At 36.6% G+C, this 17,545-nt stretch overlaps 1 protein-coding gene across 5 annotated transcripts in view; it reads left to right on the top strand.

Moving 5' to 3' along the window:
• Nucleotides 1-15,640, top strand: part of LOC107850741 (homeobox-leucine zipper protein ATHB-15) — a 24,977-nt gene extending 9,337 nt beyond the window's left edge. For 2 of the 5 annotated variants that reach the window (XM_047400333.1, XM_016695475.2), the window contains 10 exons: nt 329-403; nt 503-609; nt 696-888; nt 1,609-1,794; nt 3,310-3,390; nt 3,794-3,928; nt 4,024-4,349; nt 4,823-4,928; nt 7,554-7,703; nt 15,349-15,640. In XM_047400333.1, coding sequence (XP_047256289.1) covers nt 329-403; nt 503-609; nt 696-888; nt 1,609-1,794; nt 3,310-3,390; nt 3,794-3,928; nt 4,024-4,349; nt 4,823-4,928; nt 7,554-7,703; nt 15,349-15,495 — 1,506 coding nt within the window. In that variant the 3' untranslated portion in view covers nt 15,496-15,640. The other 3 variants (XM_047400334.1, XM_016695477.2, XM_016695474.2) reach the window with 3 other exon arrangements.
• The last annotated feature ends 1,905 nt before the right edge of the window (nt 15,641-17,545 follow it).

Raw genomic sequence — 17,545 nt, 5'->3', positions numbered from 1 at the left:
TTAGAGGTAAAGGTGTCATCTATTACGTCTTAATTCATGTAGTGCCTTTGTTTCAGTTTGTTTGTCTGGTTTTGATTTGACACGAAGTTTAGCAAAGTAAAGAAGACTTTTGGAATTTTATGGTCTTGAACTAAAGATATGTGGAATGTATTAAATTGCCCTTTAATCTTATGTTCTTAAATCTGCCATGCAGAAAGTTCAAAGGAAAGAGTCATTCTTTCTGAAACAGGCTAAAAAGGAAAGACAAACAAATTGAAACATAGGCCGTATAATTTCAGTAGCTACTTATGCCATGTTACAGTTTATGTATCATTATTATTATTGCCAGGCATGGAGTGTGCCAGAAGTGCTGCGTCCACTGTATGAGTCATCTGCAGTGCTTGCTCAGAAGACAACAATGGCAGTAAGAACTTCTATCTAATTTGGTGCAACACGCCATGTCAGAACGAGAACACTATTTGTACTTCAGACTCTCAATATCATTGTGCTTCTTTCCATGTAGGCACTACGCCAACTGAGGCAGTTAACGTTGGAATTTTTACAGCCTAATGTCACTAATTGGGGCAGGAGACCAGCAGCTCTACGGGCATTAAGCAAGAGGTTGAGCAGGTCTGAACAAACTAGCTTTTGATGAGTGCTCTTTCTGTTTTGCTTGAGTTACTTGCTATTTACTATTCATTACAATATTTTGGCAGAGGGTTCAATGAGGCTCTCAATGGTTTCTCCAGTGAAGGCTGGTCTATGCAGGATAATGATGGAATAGATGATGTCGCCATCCTTGTTAACTCCTCTCCTGACAGAAGGATGGGCTTAAACCTTTCTTTTTCTGATGGATTTACATCAATAAGCAATGGAGTTTTGTGCGCAAAAGCATCTATGCTTCTACAGGTCAGCTGAATCAGTATGTTCATGCTGAAATTATACAACTGAATTGCAGGCTTTCTTGTTTGTAGAAATGGTCAAATAATTAAATTAGCCATGTTTCTCTAGCTCACTTTATTCTCTCTCTAATGGTTGATTGACTATTTGAATTCTGATACTATTGACTTTAATTCCAAGATGATTAACAATTCTGATGAGCATCATTAAGTAAATTGGATTACTTGGTCGTTCTCCTCTTCTGATTCTCTGTACTTGGGGTGCAGAAAGACTTGTTTGCGTGCAGGGATACAAACAACCAAACTAGAAGAAAAACACCATTTTAATACATTGAAAGTGTAGCTAGATTGGCTTGGCTATGTTAAATTTCCTTTAAGCTGTTCCGCCATGCAAGGTGGATAAATCATAAATACACTAGCTGCTTTTGATTCCTTAAAAATCAAAGCTTAGTTTTCTGATGTCATATCCCGACTTGAACGTCTTGTATAGTGGATGGATTGTATGCTGCCCAAATGCTGGATATTTTATTGCTTGGAAATTGTAAAATGGTAAAATGGAAGTCCTGTTGTCAAAGTTTGTACACTCTGTTATTATCCGAGATCACTTGCTTTTCCTAATCAACTTCTCTCCACGAATCATCTTCCTTCATTTTGGGGAATTCATGTACTTTATCCTGACTTGACCATATTCTTTTCTTGCTTTTTTGACATCTTCTTTTTTGTTGTTCAGAGTGTGACTCCTGCAGTGCTTCTCAGGTTTTTGCGTGAGCATCGATCAGAATGGGTAGACAACAATATTGATGCCTACTCAGCTGCAGCTGTTAAAGTTGGTCCTTGCAGCCTACCTGGGGCTCGAGTTGCTAATTTTGGGGGTCAAGTGATACTTCCACTGGCACACACCGTTGAACATGAAGAGGCAAGTGTTTAGATCTTATTTATCAGCTGCATGGCATGCCTCAAACAACAACAACAACAACAACAAACCCAGTGTATTCCCACCTAGTGGGGTCTGGGGGGGTAAGATGTACGCAGTCCATACCTCTACCTCTGATGAAGTAGAAAGGCTGTTTCCGAAAGACCCCCGGCTCAAGGCACGAGATACCACACAAACACATAGTAAAACACAGAAGCAGATTACATAACATAAATATGGCACCTATAAGGAATATAAAACAGAGGAAAGCAGAGGAAAGCACACAGATTCGTAATAAAACATGGAACAAGGAATACGGAATCATAACAGGAATAAAACCTCCACCAAGTAATTCCCTACACTAGCGACCCAAACTGGCCCTAATCCTCTGCCGTAATTCGCGTCTTCCAGACCTTCCTATCTAGGGTCATGTCCTCGGTGAGCTGTAACTGTTCCATGTCCCGCCTAATCACCTCACCCCAGTACTTCTTCGGCCTACCCCTACCTCGCCTAAAACCATCCAACGCTAGCCTCTCACACCTACGGACCGGGGCATCTATGCCCCTCCTCTTCACGTGTCCGAACCATCTCAATCGTGCTTCCCGCATCTTGCACTCCACTGAAGTCACACCAACCTTCTCCCGGATAGTCTCATTCCGAACTCTATCCCCTCTAGTCAGTCCACACATCCAGCGCAACATCCGTATTTCTGCCACCTTCATTTTTTGGATGTGGGAGTTCTTAACTGGCCAACACTCCGCTCCATACAGCAAGGCCGGACGGACTACCACCCTGTAGAATTTGCCTTTAAGCTTGGGCGGCACCTTCTTATCACACAGCACCCCCGACGCGAGTTTCCACTTCATCCATCCCGCCCCAATACGGTGCGAGACATCCTCGTCAATCTCACCGTTACTCTGGATCACGGACCCGAGATACTTGAACTTATCCCTCTTACATACCTCCTGTGCTTCCAGCTTCACTACTACCTCATTCTCCCGCCTCACGTCATTAAACTTGCATTCCACATACTCTGTCTTGCTTCTGCTCACCCTGAAACCTTTAGACTCAAGAGTTTGCCTCCACATACTACATGGCATGCCTATCTTTCTATATTCTTTGGACTCTGTTGGAATGGATTAGAGACCCACATTGATTGGTGAATAGACTAGTGGTCCGATTATATGGACTCGGACAATCCTCTCTCATGGGCTAGCTTTTGAGATTGAGTTAGGACCAAGTGTCCTACATCCTTACATAGTATCAGATGTCATCCCAATTCTTGTTTCACCCGATGTTTGGCCTCCATCTTATATTGTCCATACTCCTGGTCGTGCTGGGGATGTTGCGTGCCACATCGGTGGTATGGGAGGCAAATTGTTTACATTATCTTTGTAGATCCTAACCTCATGAGCTAGTTTTTGGGGTTGAGTTAGTTCCAAGGTCCATTTCTTTGACAAATACTATTATTGATCCCTCGTCATTAATGTTGATCACAAATTTCTTTTTGCTCAGTAGTTGCTGGAGGTCATTAAGTTGGAAGGAGTTTGCCATTCCCCGGAAGATGTTATAATGCCAAGAGATATGTTTCTATTGCAAGTAAGCTCTATTCCTGAACATGTGAATATTGTTCCTATGTAGAGAAAGTTAGCTGGATCTAACAAAAGTCATTGCTTTATGTAAGACAGTCTTATACTAGATGATGGGCTACTTAATTGTTTGAGAAGTTTCAGTTAACTCTGGTTTTGGACTACTATTTATATCCACAATAATTTTTTTCATAGATAACACATCCTATATTGTTCTCCTGATCTATATGTACATCCTTAGTATCACCAAATAGTGAGCATCCAGATCCTTTATACCTCTGTTAAGATGCCACAAGATTTGTCAGAGTCAAAATATTGGTCAAACCTGTATCGAGAGCTGAGTATGCAGGGTTAAAATGGCTTTTGTGACACTAAACGCGGTTTACTACGCTTTGTCTCTGTGCTGTTGGCAGTTGTGCAGTGGAATGGATGAAAATGCTGTTGGTACCTGTGCTGAACTCGTTTTTGCTCCTATTGATGCCTCATTTGCTGATGATGCACCACTCCTTCCTTCTGGGTTTCGCATTATACCTTTAGATTCTGCTAAGGTTAGCATGTTCATCACTTGATGACTTCTTATTCTGCTGTTTCCTTGCTTGCTTGTTATCCACCAAGTTCTTTGAGAATGTTCAATTTCGTGCAGGAAGCCTCCAGTCCAAATCGCACCCTTGATCTTACTTCTGCTCTTGAAACTGGGCCCGTAGGAAGTGAGGTGGCTAATGACCTTAAGGCGACTGATGGCACATCAAAATGTATTATGACAATGGCTTTTCAATTTGCATTTGAAAGCCACATGCAAGAGAATGTTGCATCAATGGCTAGAAAGTATGTCCGAAGCTTCATTTCATCTGTTCAAAGGGTTGCATTAGCACTTTCTCCATCTCACTTCGGTTTCCTGGGAGGTCTTCGTCTGCCGCTGGGGACTCCTGAAGCTCATACGCTGGCTCGGTGGATCTGCCAAAGTTACAGGTGTGCCATATATTTGCATGTTGCTTGAATATAAGCATGTGATCTTCTTACTCCAATTCTACACGAAACACATGGTTTGTAGGTCATATCATGATATATCATGTCTTCCGAGTTCAATAACTGTGCAATCTGTTTCCACTCGATGTATCATGGTTTGTTGGCAACGTATATTGGTTATGTTGTATAATGCTCATGCCGCATGTTTCATCTTTTTGCAGTCAATTAACCATTCAATCAATTCCCAGACAATTGTATTTATCTTCTGCTATTGCCGAGATGTGTTTCTTTCCTCTGAAACAAGAAAGATTTGGTTCCTCTTTGTTTTAAGTTTGATTTCTTTTTATCTTATTTCCTCAAGTGCTTGTGTGCAAATGATGTTTACTTGTTTCTGTTTAAAAGTTTACTTGAATAGGGGATTAGTATGAGGAAGCTATTGCATCTGTATCTGCCACTAATTAATTGTTTGACTCTAGGTGTTTTTTGGCTGTGGAGCTTCCAAAATTGAGTAGTGAAGGAAGTGAATCTATCCTTGATAACCTATGGCATCACTCAGATGCTATTATCTGCTGCTCTGCAAAGGTTTGCTTTCTTAGACTGTCTTGCTCTGCAGTCTCTCATGCTTGTGTTAACAGATTCTTCAGCAAAATCTCAAGAGTTCTAGTACTCCCTATGTCCAATTTATGTGATGTGAATTGGGACCCAATTTGATTGGACATGGAGTTCAAGAAAGACTTTAAAAACTTGTGGTATTAAGTCATAAATATTTGTGTAACTATAAATTATACAACAACATACCAGTGTTATTCCACAAAGTAAGAGGTCTGGGGAGGGTAAAATGTATGCAGTCCATACCTCTACCTTAGAAGTAGAGATGTTGTGTCTGGTAGACCCCCGACTCGGAATAAAAACAATATAAAAAGACGTAATAAAAATAAAAAACAAGATGGAATTGCAAAACCAATAGAGAATAACATAACAAAGACAACCACAGTCCACGGTAGTACTATAAACTAATCACAAATACCATCATGATACCACGAACAAGAAACTACAAGGCAGCCGCAAAGTACTATAACTACTATCACGGACACAAATAAAGCAACCCCTCCTAACTGAACGTACTCTCACCTACTAACCCTCCACCCTAATTTGTGTCCTCCACACCTTCCTATCTAGGGTCATGTCCTCAGTAAGCTGTAGCTGCTCCATGTCATATCTAATCTCCTCCCTCCAATACATCTTCGGCCTACCTCTACCCCTTCGAAAACCATCCATAGCCAACCTCTCACATCTCCACACTGGGGCACATGCCCCTCCTCATCACATGCCCAAACCATCTTAACCTCACTTCTCGCATCTTGTTTTCCACTGAAGCCACTCCCACTTTCTCTCGAATAATCATATTTCTAACCATACCTCTTCTATCCAAGCAACATCCTCATCTCCACCACGTTCAACTTTTTGGATATAGAAGTTCTTGACTGACCAACACTCTGCTCCATACAACATTGTCGTTCTTGACCGACCATCACTTTGCTCCATATAAAATTTTCGGTCAGACTGCCACTTTGTAGAACTTTCCTTTAAGTTTCAGAGGTACATTCCTATCACACAAAACTCTAGAAGCGAGCCTCATTTCATCCACCCTGCACCAATACGGTATGTGACATCCTCGTCAATCTCCCTATTTTCCCGTATCATAGACCCAAAATACTTGAAACTATCTTTCTTCCGAATGCCTGAGAGTCTAGCTTCACCACCACGTCAGCCGTATGCATCATCTCACTAAACTTGCACTTCAATTACTCCGTCTTGGTCCTGCTCAACCTAAATCCTTTAGACTCTAGGGTTTGTCTCCAAATCTCTAATTTATCATTAACACCTTCGCGGGTCTCGTCAATCAAAATTGCATCATCAATAAATAACATACACCAAGGCACCTCCCCTTGAATATACCACGTCAAAACATCCATCGCCAAGGCAAATAAAAACTAAGACACCTCCTATTGAATATGGTGCGTCAAAACATCCATCACCAAGGCAAATAAAAATTGGCTAAGAGTCGAACCCTGTCAACACAGGAAAGTGCTCTGAATCTTCTTCTCCCATCCTCACACGAGTCTTGTGAGTCTTTGCTTCGTTGTACATGTCCTTAATCGACCTAGTGTATGCCACTGAAACACCTATAGCCTCCAAGCACCTCCAAAGAACACCTATAGCCTCCAAGCACCTCCAAAGAACCTTCCTGCGGACTTTGTCGTAAACCTTCACCAGATCGATGAACACACACCATATGTAAGTTCCTCCTCTTCTCCCTATACGATTCCACTAGTCTCCTCACGAGATGGATGGCCTCGGCAGTTGAGCTACCTGACATGAATCCGAATTGGTTTTTAGAAATAGTCGTGATCTGCCTCGACCTCAACTCTACCAACATCTCCCAAACCTTCATAGTGTGACTCAACAACTTGATACCCCTATAGTTGCATCTCTGAATGTCACCCTTGGGCCTTGTTCTTGTATAGTGGAATCATCGTACTCCATCTCCAAGATTCAACCATCTTCGTCGTCCGGAAAATGACATTAAAAAACTCAGTCAGCCACTCCGTACCTTCCCCGCCAGTGCCCTTTCAAAATTTACTGGAATCTCGCCTGGCCTAGTTGCCCTACCCCTATGCATCCTACGAATAGCACCCTTAACCTCGGTAACTATAAAATATCTTAAGGTTAAATTTAAGTTTAAAGTTCACTTGTTTATAGATATATGAAGGTATCATTCTTTTTTTACCTTCATGAGGTAGGGGTAAGTTATGTCCCCCCCCCCCGCGCGCGCACACACACCCATGCCCCCACCCCAACACACACACCCACCTCCCATCTCTTTATCTTGGTGAACATAGTCAGGAAAGAGAAGCCCATTCCTAATCCCCCATAGGGATAACACTGGGTATGTTATTGTTGGTGAAGGTATCATTCTTTTTGGAACAGGCTAAAAGAAAAAGAAAAATGTATCACGTAAGTTGGGGAACATTAGGAGTATTTTTAGTTCTGGAAAAATATTCAGCAGGGCCATGCGTTAGAAGCAAACATCTTCTCATTGTAACTTTGGCTTTTGACATCATTGGTCTTTGTTTGTTGTTGTCTCATCTGCTATCAGTTTTCAAATCTTTGGAATATGGGTGCTGAAGTGCAGTATTTATGCAGGCTATGCCAGTTTTCACATTTGCCAACCAGGCTGGTCTTGACATGCTCGAGACAACCTTGGTTGCACTTCAAGATGTTTCTTTGGAGAAAATATTTGATGAACGTGGAAGGAAAAACCTCTGCTCTGAGTTCCCACAGATAATGCAACAGGTTGGTAACTCCATTTAATTAGACAGACAGTGATTTGGTAGTTTGTAGCTATGCTATCTGCTATTACACTGTGCTATTATACAGCGTCAAACTTAGCCAGCACAGTTGAAGAAATGAAATAAATTGTTTCTCGACCTTTTCTGGGAGAGCGGGAGTGTTAAATTTGTTGTTACCGTGTTCAAAATCTTAATAGTAAATCAGAAAAAGTAAAACTGTAAAATAGAAGAGTAATGAACTTATTAAAATATCCGAGTCCACAATTTTCTTGTGTGTCCTTAAAGAAGTTATCTCCACATTGTACCCAATGTTATGGATTACTTCCTCCTCGGATAAAGCGGTACCTCAAATACCAATAACTTTCTAAAAACTCAAAATCAACAACTAATCACGCAAGTTTCAAATTTGTTTGTAAGAAAATATGGTGATGAAATTAGAATTTTTTTTGATTAATCAAAAACTAAGGCTAACTCCTCTCAATTTATAGCCATTGAAGAGGTGTCTGGAAAAGGCACAATTTATTGGAAAAGTCAACCCATTGGAAGAGTTACAATCCATCGAAAAGGTCACAATCATTCCAAGTGAAAAGATGTCTTTTAACATACACCCTTTCCCGTGTGTCAATTCATTTTACATTCACACCTCTTAAAAGTTTAACAATCCCTCACATGAATAGAGAATTGCTATATGATGAAAAACATGTATAAAAATTGTGTGATTTGTAATTAAGGCTTAATCACAACTGGATAAGTAGGTTTTCGTTTGAATTTTCTGTAGTGAACATATGTCATATAGTGAACATATGTTTGATATACTTTGTCAATCAGTAGATTTGATATCCTTGAATGATCGAGCTTTGATACATACCTAGACAACCATATGTCACACAATCAATCTTTAGTTCTCATTGTTTGTTCGTTTCAGCCATGAATTCAATCTGGTTTTATAAGTGCGTAGAGAACTGGCCTTATAAAATCCTCCTTGAAGTGGCTTACACTTCACACTTACATAGATGATTCCTAAATGTGTAATTTCGTAGATACACTATTTGATCATGGAGTAATGCTTTATCCTGGTACTGAGAATGGACCAACATTTTGTTTTGAAAAAGTTGAATCGTCAATCACAACTTTGTTTTTCCTTGAAACTAGATCTTGGGATCTCCAGTTTTCTAGGTAGAGTTACCGCCATGTTGACTTGTCTTCAACCATAGTCCCATTTCCTTTGATGATTTCTCAACTCCCTCTCTAGTTGGGCTTTTTGTAAATGGATCCGACACATTATCCTTTGACTTTACGTAGTCAATTGCGATAAATCCACTAAAGAGTAGTTGTCTAACGATATTATGTCATCGTCGAATGTGACGAGATTTCCCGTTATATATAATGCTCCCAACTTTTCCTATTGTTGCTTGACTATCATAATGTGTGCAAATGGGTGCCAATGGATTAGGCCAAAATGGAATGTCTTCTAGGAAGTTCTGGAGCTATTCAACTTCTTCACCGGCTTTATGTAAAGCTATGAACTCAGATTCCATTGTTGAGCGAGCGATGCATGTCTGTTTGGATGACTTTCAAGATACCACTCCTACTCTAATGTTAATACATATCCACTTGTGGACTTAATTTTTGCTAATTCGATAATTCAATTTGCATCACAATACCCCAATAACCGCTGGATACAAATTGTAATGCAAAATCCAGTCTCGGGTATATTTCAAATATCACAAAACTCGTTTCATTGCCATTCTATGATTATGATTTTGACTGAGATTATTAATGTCTCGACTTAGTTTACTTTGGGCACAACCTATATTTGCTCATGTGCAATTCATGATGTACATCAAACTTTTCAACACTCTAGCATACTCCATTTGAGACTTGCTTCGCCCTGATTTAAATCACCTGGAATTCTTTATACTTTATAGTTTAAATATTTGAACTTTTCAAGTACCATGTTAACACAATGACTACACAATTTGGAGTGTTCCTGATGTAAACACATTTTTCACACTTGTTAATCCTAAATCCATTTGACAACATTTTTTGGTCAAATTTTGCATGTCATTGTTTGGGTGTTTGTTTTAGTCTATAAAGTTACTTAACAAGTCGACATACCTTCTTTTCTTTTCGTGGGACGACAAACCTTTCAGGTTGATCCATGTATATTTTTTTCTCCAGTTCTCCATTTAAGAAGGTTGTCTTCACATCCATTTGATGAATTTGAAGATCGTGCACGACGGCTAATGCTATCAACACTCGAATAGATGTAATTCTTGTTACCAGCGAATACGTGTTGAAATAATCAGGACCTTCTCGTTGTCTGAAGTCTTTGACAATTAGTCTTGCCTTATATTTATCAATAGTGTCATCATCTTTCATTTTCATTTTTGAAAATCCATTTAAAATTCAATTTTTTGTTTGGTTTCTGGGAGGAATATCAATCACTTTTCATGTATGATTATCAATATGGATTATGTTTCACCATTGATTGCCTTTTTTCAATATTGTGCTTTTGAGGAAGACATTGCTTCCCTAAAAGTTTGAGGCTCATTTTTCACTAAAAATGTCAAGAAATCGGGACCAAATGAAGTTGGTGTCTTTTGACGTTTACTACGTCTTGAATTTTCCTTATTAGGTATACTCCCCTTTGATTCTTCCCAAGGTCGTTTAGATCGTTCGCTAGAGAACTCATATTCATTCTTATATGAATAAATATTTTTAAAACATTCAGCATTATCTGATTCAATTACTGTATTCAGATGAATGTCAGGATTTTCTGATTTATGAACCAGAAAACGATATGCTTTGCTATTGGTGGCATATCCAATGAAGCTACAATCAATTATTTTCAATCCCATTTTAACCTTTTTGGGTTTAAGAGCCTGTACTTTAGCCTAGCACCCCACATTTTAAAGTATTTCAAGTTGGGGTTTCATCCTTTTCATTTTTCATGTGGAATAAATTGTGTTTTGCTATGGGAAACTCTATTAAGTATTTTATTTGCCGTGAGAATAGCTTCCCCCACAAGTTCTGGGGTAAACCAAAACTTATCAACATAATATTCATTATCTCCTTTAATATTCGAATTTTTCTTTCCATAATTTCATTGGGTTGAGTGAATATAGGACAGTTGTTCGATGAATAATGCCATAATCCAAACATATTTCTTCAAAGAGAGATTCATATTCGGCACCCTTAGCCTTTTTAATCATTTTGATTTTCTTATTACTTTGTGTTTCAACTTCATTCATCTATTGCTAGAATGCTTCAATTGCCTCATCTTAGCTATTAAGCAAATAAACGTAGCAATATCGAGTGTTATCATCAATGAAAGTCTTGAAATATTTTTTCTCGTGGCGAGATGGTATTTTCTTCATTATCACAAATATTTTTATGAATTAAGCCTAAGGAATTTGAATTTCCTTAATAGACTTCTAAGGATACTTAGCATACTTAGATTCCACACGACACTTCAAGTTATTACTTTCAAATTTAGGCAATATTTTCAAGTTAATTATTTTTTGCAAAGTTTTATAATTAACATGCCCTAAACGTGCATGTCATAAATTATTTGACTAAAGCAAGTAAGAAGAAGAGAAGACATTTTCCCCCCTGAACTTGTCCTCCAAAAAACTCACTTTAGCACTTAAACTTAGCTTTCGTTTATTTACCCCCCTTAACATCTTTAAAGTGAATATTTCCCCCCTAATGCTGATGTGGCATTTTAAAAAAAAGGGGTGCGTTTTAGATTTTTCTTCTTCTTTTCCCACTTACACACACACACACATATATATATATTTAAAAGAAAATACTCCTTTCTTCTTCAATACCCCCACCCCCTTTCACCTCTCATACCTACCCCACACACCTACACCCCACACTCATACCATTTTCTTCTCCAATACATCAACAAACAACAACACCCATTTTCTACAACAATTAATTCTTCCATTAACAGCCTCAAACACATCCTCCAACAACACTTTCCTCCATTTTTTTTCATTTTTCTCCATTAATACATTCTCCAACGAAGAAATTGAAGACATTAAATTGCTTCATTAATTCAGTTCGAAGAATAACAAAATTGAAAGAAATTTTTGTAACTTTTATTTTTAAAGTTCATTGTTCCTTCGCTATTCTTTATTTATGTTTACATCTTCAAGGGTGAATTTGGTGGTTGAAAACTTGAGAAAGTTTGATTGAAGGTTGAGATGGTGTTTAATGGAGAAAAATTTTTAATTTGATATTTTGTGATTGCTCTCTAATGGTGTTAATTAAGGAAAATGAAAAAAAAAATGGAGGTGGGGATGAGGGTTGGCTGGAAGAAGAAAAAGAAATAGAGGGGGCGGGGGCGGGGATGAGGGTGGGTGGTTTGAAGAAGAAGAAAAATGAGGGGTGGGGGGTGCACTTTTTATTTAATATATATAAATATGTATATATATATATATATACATACATATATATACATACTTATATATACATACATACATATATATATATATATATATATATATATATATATATATTTATTATTTTAAAAAAAAAAATTAAATTAGTATTAATATTTGTTATTTTTTTTTCAAAAAAATATATAAAAATAATGTGGAAGGGATTATTTTTTTTAAAATAGTAATTTCTTACGTGACAATGACGTGGCTCCAACGTGGCATTGATGTGTAAGCGGTGTAACACACTCTTCGTTGTGAGAGTGATATTCAGTTTTGAGGGGCGAAAATAATTCACTTTAAAGATGTTAAGGGGGTAAATAAACGAAAGTTAAGTTTAAGTGCTAAAGTGAGTTTGGAGGACAAGTTCAGGGGGAAAAGATGTCTTTTCTTTAAGAAGAAACAAGACTTTTATTTTTCAAGTGCGATTACATTTAGCATGAAAAGACCCTCCGTAAGGTAATCTCTTCCCACATACATATCATTCTTACTAATTACAACTTGATCAGAAACAAACACACATTTAAATCTATTCTTGACTAGAAATGGTGTCGAGATCAAATTTTTTCGCATTTCGAGAACATGAAGGACATTGTTAAGAATCACGATCTTGCCCGAAGTCATCTTCAAGACTATCTGACCAGTTCCTTCTATCTTTGTCATTGTAGAATTTGTCATAAAAATGGTCGCACCGGATCCTGATGAAGTATAGGAAGAAAACAGTTTCTTATTAGAACAAACATGTCAGTTGCACCCTAATCTACCCACCATGCTTTGGGATTTTTTTTCAAATTACATTCTGATAGCATGCACATAAGTTGTCTATATCTTCATTCATATTTGCTTGGTCCTTCTTCTTTATCTTTTCTAGGAGCACGATAATTTGAAGACATATGGCCAAACTAGCCACAGTTGTAGCAATTTCCTTGAACTTTTTCTTTTCTGGTGCATTTCTATCTTCGTCAAACTTCTTTCTTTTCTTATTTGGAGAAGTTTCAACATTATTTTCTTCTGGCAATGCTGATTTTTCAGTAGCTTTCTTTTTTGTAGTTTTATTATCTTCTTCGATCCGCAGATGAACAATTAGATCCTCCAACTTCATTTTCTTTCTTTTGTGCTTTAAGTAGTTCTTAAAGTCCCTCCACAAAGAAGGTCACTTTGTCAACTATCTTAAATTCTAGGAATTTGACAGCCACAAATTTCTTTAGTCCAGCATTTTTGTTCTTGTATTTCTTGTCAAAAGCGTCCCATAACTCTTTCTAAATTTTACAAACACTATAAACATTATGCAGACCATCTTCCAGGCCATTCAGAATATAGTTTCTGCAAAGAAAATTTGAATGATTCCATCCCTCAGTTACTAGAAAACGTTCTTTCTCAAAAGTGTCACTTGACAAGGTGGAAATGTTCCTAGGAAATAAACTTATGCAAATTAAGAGTGGTCAGATAGAACGACGTCTTCTGTTGTCATCTTTTGAAATCACTATTGGAAAACTTTTCAGGCTTTTCTGCTGCAGTCATAGTAGGAGTAACACAGATTGACGAAACAACATTTGTTGCCGCAGATGCAGAAGCCATCACGTCATCAGTGATTCTCCCATTTTTATTTCACTAGCATAAATAAAATTAGTTAACAATAAAAAAGGTTTTTATTCACTCAATAAAGTTTTTATATTCTTCGAATCGAGAGAAACAAAACTCTTATTAACTTAATGATGTTTTTATATTCTTTGAACTGAGTTAAAAATAAAATAGAAAATCGTAAGATTTTAATCTCTAATCAAATCAGAATAAAATAAAAGAGAAAATCTCTATACAAAATAAAACTTCTTAAACTTGCTTTTTTTTTTTTTTTTTCTTTCTATTTAATAAAATCACTTACAACTGCAGAGGTTGGTTTGAAATCTCACCGACTTGACACCACTTTCTAATGAAGTTCAATTACAAAGATTAAAATCTTTTATCAAAGAAAAAGTAACACCAAAATGCAGAATTGTTCAATTACAAAGATTAAAATCTTTTATCAAAGAAAAAGTAACACCTAAATGCAGAATTGTCTACTGCACCGTTTCGTCCTTTTTTTCGTTTTCCAAGTTCCGTCTGATTAGTAACCATTATTTTTTTTTCAAAAAGTCACAACGGACACATAAAAACAATTGATGTTAAATTCCTTAAGCTTGTCGTTATCATGTGTTTCAAACTTAATAATAAATCAGAAAAAGTAAAACTGAAAAAAAAAGAAAAGTAATGTACTTATTAAAATATTCGAATCCACAATTTTCGTGTGTCCGTAAGAAATTTAATCCCCTCACTGTATCTAAGGTTATGGATTACTTCCTCCCAATATAAAACGGATACACTTATTAGTGTAGTGGTACTTCAAATGCCTATAACTTCGTCGAACTCAATAATCACACACAAACTCAATATTAATTTGTCAGTAAATATGCAGATGAAATTCAGAATTTTTTTTTATATATTAAAAGCTGAGGCAGATCCTCTCAATTTATCTACTCTTGGCACTTGAGTTTTTTTATGAGCATATATAAGGAGGGTAGAGATGTTGAAGGCACTTTGAGGTGACTGTCGCTAGTTGGCATAGGCGTTCACTGGACATGTCGACGTGCAGAGTGGGTACGGACAAGGGGAATCCGACTGTTTAATTAAAACAAAGCATTGCGATGGTCCCAACGTTCATAGCGACGTTGCTTTTTGATCGTTCGATGTCGGCTCTTTCTATCATTGTGAAGCAGAATTCACCAAATGTTGGATTGTTCACCCACCAATAGGAACGTGAGCTAACATTATCCTAATGTTTTCAACGCATGAAATAACCTCAAATCGATAATTGGATGCATATTTGTTGTAATAACACATCGATATAAAATATATAAATTTAAAGATACTAAAATAAAAAAAATGTAATAGCCAATGAAGGTAACAAAATGCCACTATTGAAAGAGTCACAATCTATTAGTTGCTTGGAAATGCCACAGCCTATCAAAATAGTCACAACTTATTGAAAGAGTCACAATCTATTAGAAAGGTAACAACTATTCAAAGTGAAAAGGTGTCTTTTAACATGCATCTTTTTCGGTCGTATCTATTTATTTTTCATTCACACCTCTTAAAAAGTCAACAAAATTTGATCCACTAATTTGACGAGAATCTAACCATGTTGTCTAAATATGCTGATGACAGGGTTTTGCGTTTCTCCAAGGTGGAATCTGTTTATCGACCATGGGTAGGCCTGTTTCTTATGAGAAAGCTGTGGCTTGGAAGGTTCTGAATGAAGAAGATACTGCTCATTGTATCAGCTTTATGTTTGTGAATTGGTCGTTTGTCTAAATATGTTATGTAGATTAACGTTAAACTTAAGCTACATCTCTATCTTTCCGTTGGAACGGAACAAACCATTTTGAACCTGTTCGGATTAACTTGCTTTTTGTGCTTTTGTTGCTACTCAAAATTTAGGCTCCCGTTTTTGTTTTTACCCGATGTGACATGAAATTTTTTGGAATGTGTTGTTACAAGATGGTGAATGGGAGAAATTAGACAAGAATGCCTGTGACATAATGACAAATCAAGCTAACCGGAAAGTTTACCTTAACGCTCTTTTTGGCTATACTGGATTTGTTTTCTTTTTGAGATCAGTAACAGGCCTAGTAATTTGTTTGAAACAGTTTCTACGACTCTGATTAAACAGAAATTTTTTCAAAATTATAAGCTTAATAGTTGGTGAAATGACCGGGAAACCTTGTACGTTGCTGTGGCTCCGTTTGTCAGTTGGATCTTTTTATTCACGACTTTGCTAATCAATCCCACAACACTTCAAACCCCTTTGACTTTGCATGTACTTCAACTGCACAATGATAATGACACATCATCTTCCGAATCACTTATTTTTAATTTTAATTTTTTTTGTTTTCCACTTCATTCCTCCCTTTTCCTTCATTGATGTCACCAACACCACTACTAGAATATTTCAAAATTCATATATCTGCACACAATTTTACTAAGCACACTCTTTACCAACTATTTAGATTCCACGGTCGGGGGCAAAAAAAGAAGTGATTAGAAGCAAAACAGCTCGTTGTTGCCGGAAAATGGACCAAACGAGGAGTTCTCCAATGAAAGAGATCGACGGAGCAAGTTCAGTAGCTGAGGATTTTAGTTGGAATTTCTACTAAAATGAACTTGTTAATTCGCAATTGAAAACAAGATTAAATATACATTCATTTCATGCTTGGCACTATTCTTTTTTCTTTCTAATAACAGATGAAAACAAATGAAAATACTTGGTTGAAATATTGAGCCAAATCTGAAATACCCAATGGCACTGTGTATTAGGGTTTAAGTTTTATTTTTTCTTACAAAAAAATATAAAAATTATCATAATTACTTTTACTTTTCCTAAAATAAAAAATATAATATTTTTTTTATATTTGGCTAACCTCTTTCTTGGAAGAAAGATTTTGACATCTATAAATAAAAAAGACTCCCTTCTCATATCATAACATAGTAGCATCCACAATGTAGTCGTTTAAGAGTCTTAATTTAAGGGAGATTTCTCCCAATAAGTTTTAGAATTTTCAATTTTATTTTTAATATGTAGGTCGTTTGGCCAAACCATATGCAATAGTATATTTTTAATTTACTTTTTCATGTGTCGTCTAGTTTATCATCTTATAGTTTGCAACTAATAGCTTCCGCATAATACCCTCTTGATTTCAAACACAACAAGTGGTGACAAAACTTACGGTTCAATGGTCCAATGGTGTGGTGAGACGAGATTAAACAGGTTCAAAGCGGTTTCAAAATCAAACTGCAACAATTTGGATGATAATGAAGATTTTTATCAAACTACATATGAAGAACAAGTTTCAATCATATTTTCAACACGCCTGCTGCTGCATCTTTAAAAATGAAAATAAAATTTACTTTAAAACCAATTTTTTAACCATAATATTTTAAACCTTATTTTTAACCATGACAAGCAACAGTTATGAAGATTATATCAAGAACGAAGTTCATGCATGTGATACGAAGAAGACGGATCAAGAATATTTTAAAGAAAATCAAACAAAAAAGGAAAGATTTGTTAAGATTTTTGCTCTGATTTTCTTATTATATTTAAGTTTTACTTCTTCTTAGAAGGAAAATAAAACTATCATAATTACTTTTACTTTTCCTGAAAGAAAAAATGGCTAATCTCTTTCTTGGAGGAAGACTCCCTTCTCATACCATAACATAGTAACATTCACAATGTAGTCGTTTAAAAGTCTTTGTTTAGAGAGATTTCTCCTAACAAGATTTAGGATTTTTATTTTTATTTTTAATATGTAGACCGTTTGGTCAAACCATATCTAATAGTATATTTTTAATTTAATTTTTTATT

Source organism: Capsicum annuum, chromosome 12 (genome assembly GCF_002878395.1).
Source record: "Capsicum annuum cultivar UCD-10X-F1 chromosome 12, UCD10Xv1.1, whole genome shotgun sequence".
NCBI lineage: Eukaryota > Viridiplantae > Streptophyta > Magnoliopsida > Solanales > Solanaceae > Capsicum > Capsicum annuum.
Note: the sequence above shows the minus strand (reverse complement) of the source record. Positions and strands in the feature narration are given on the sequence as shown.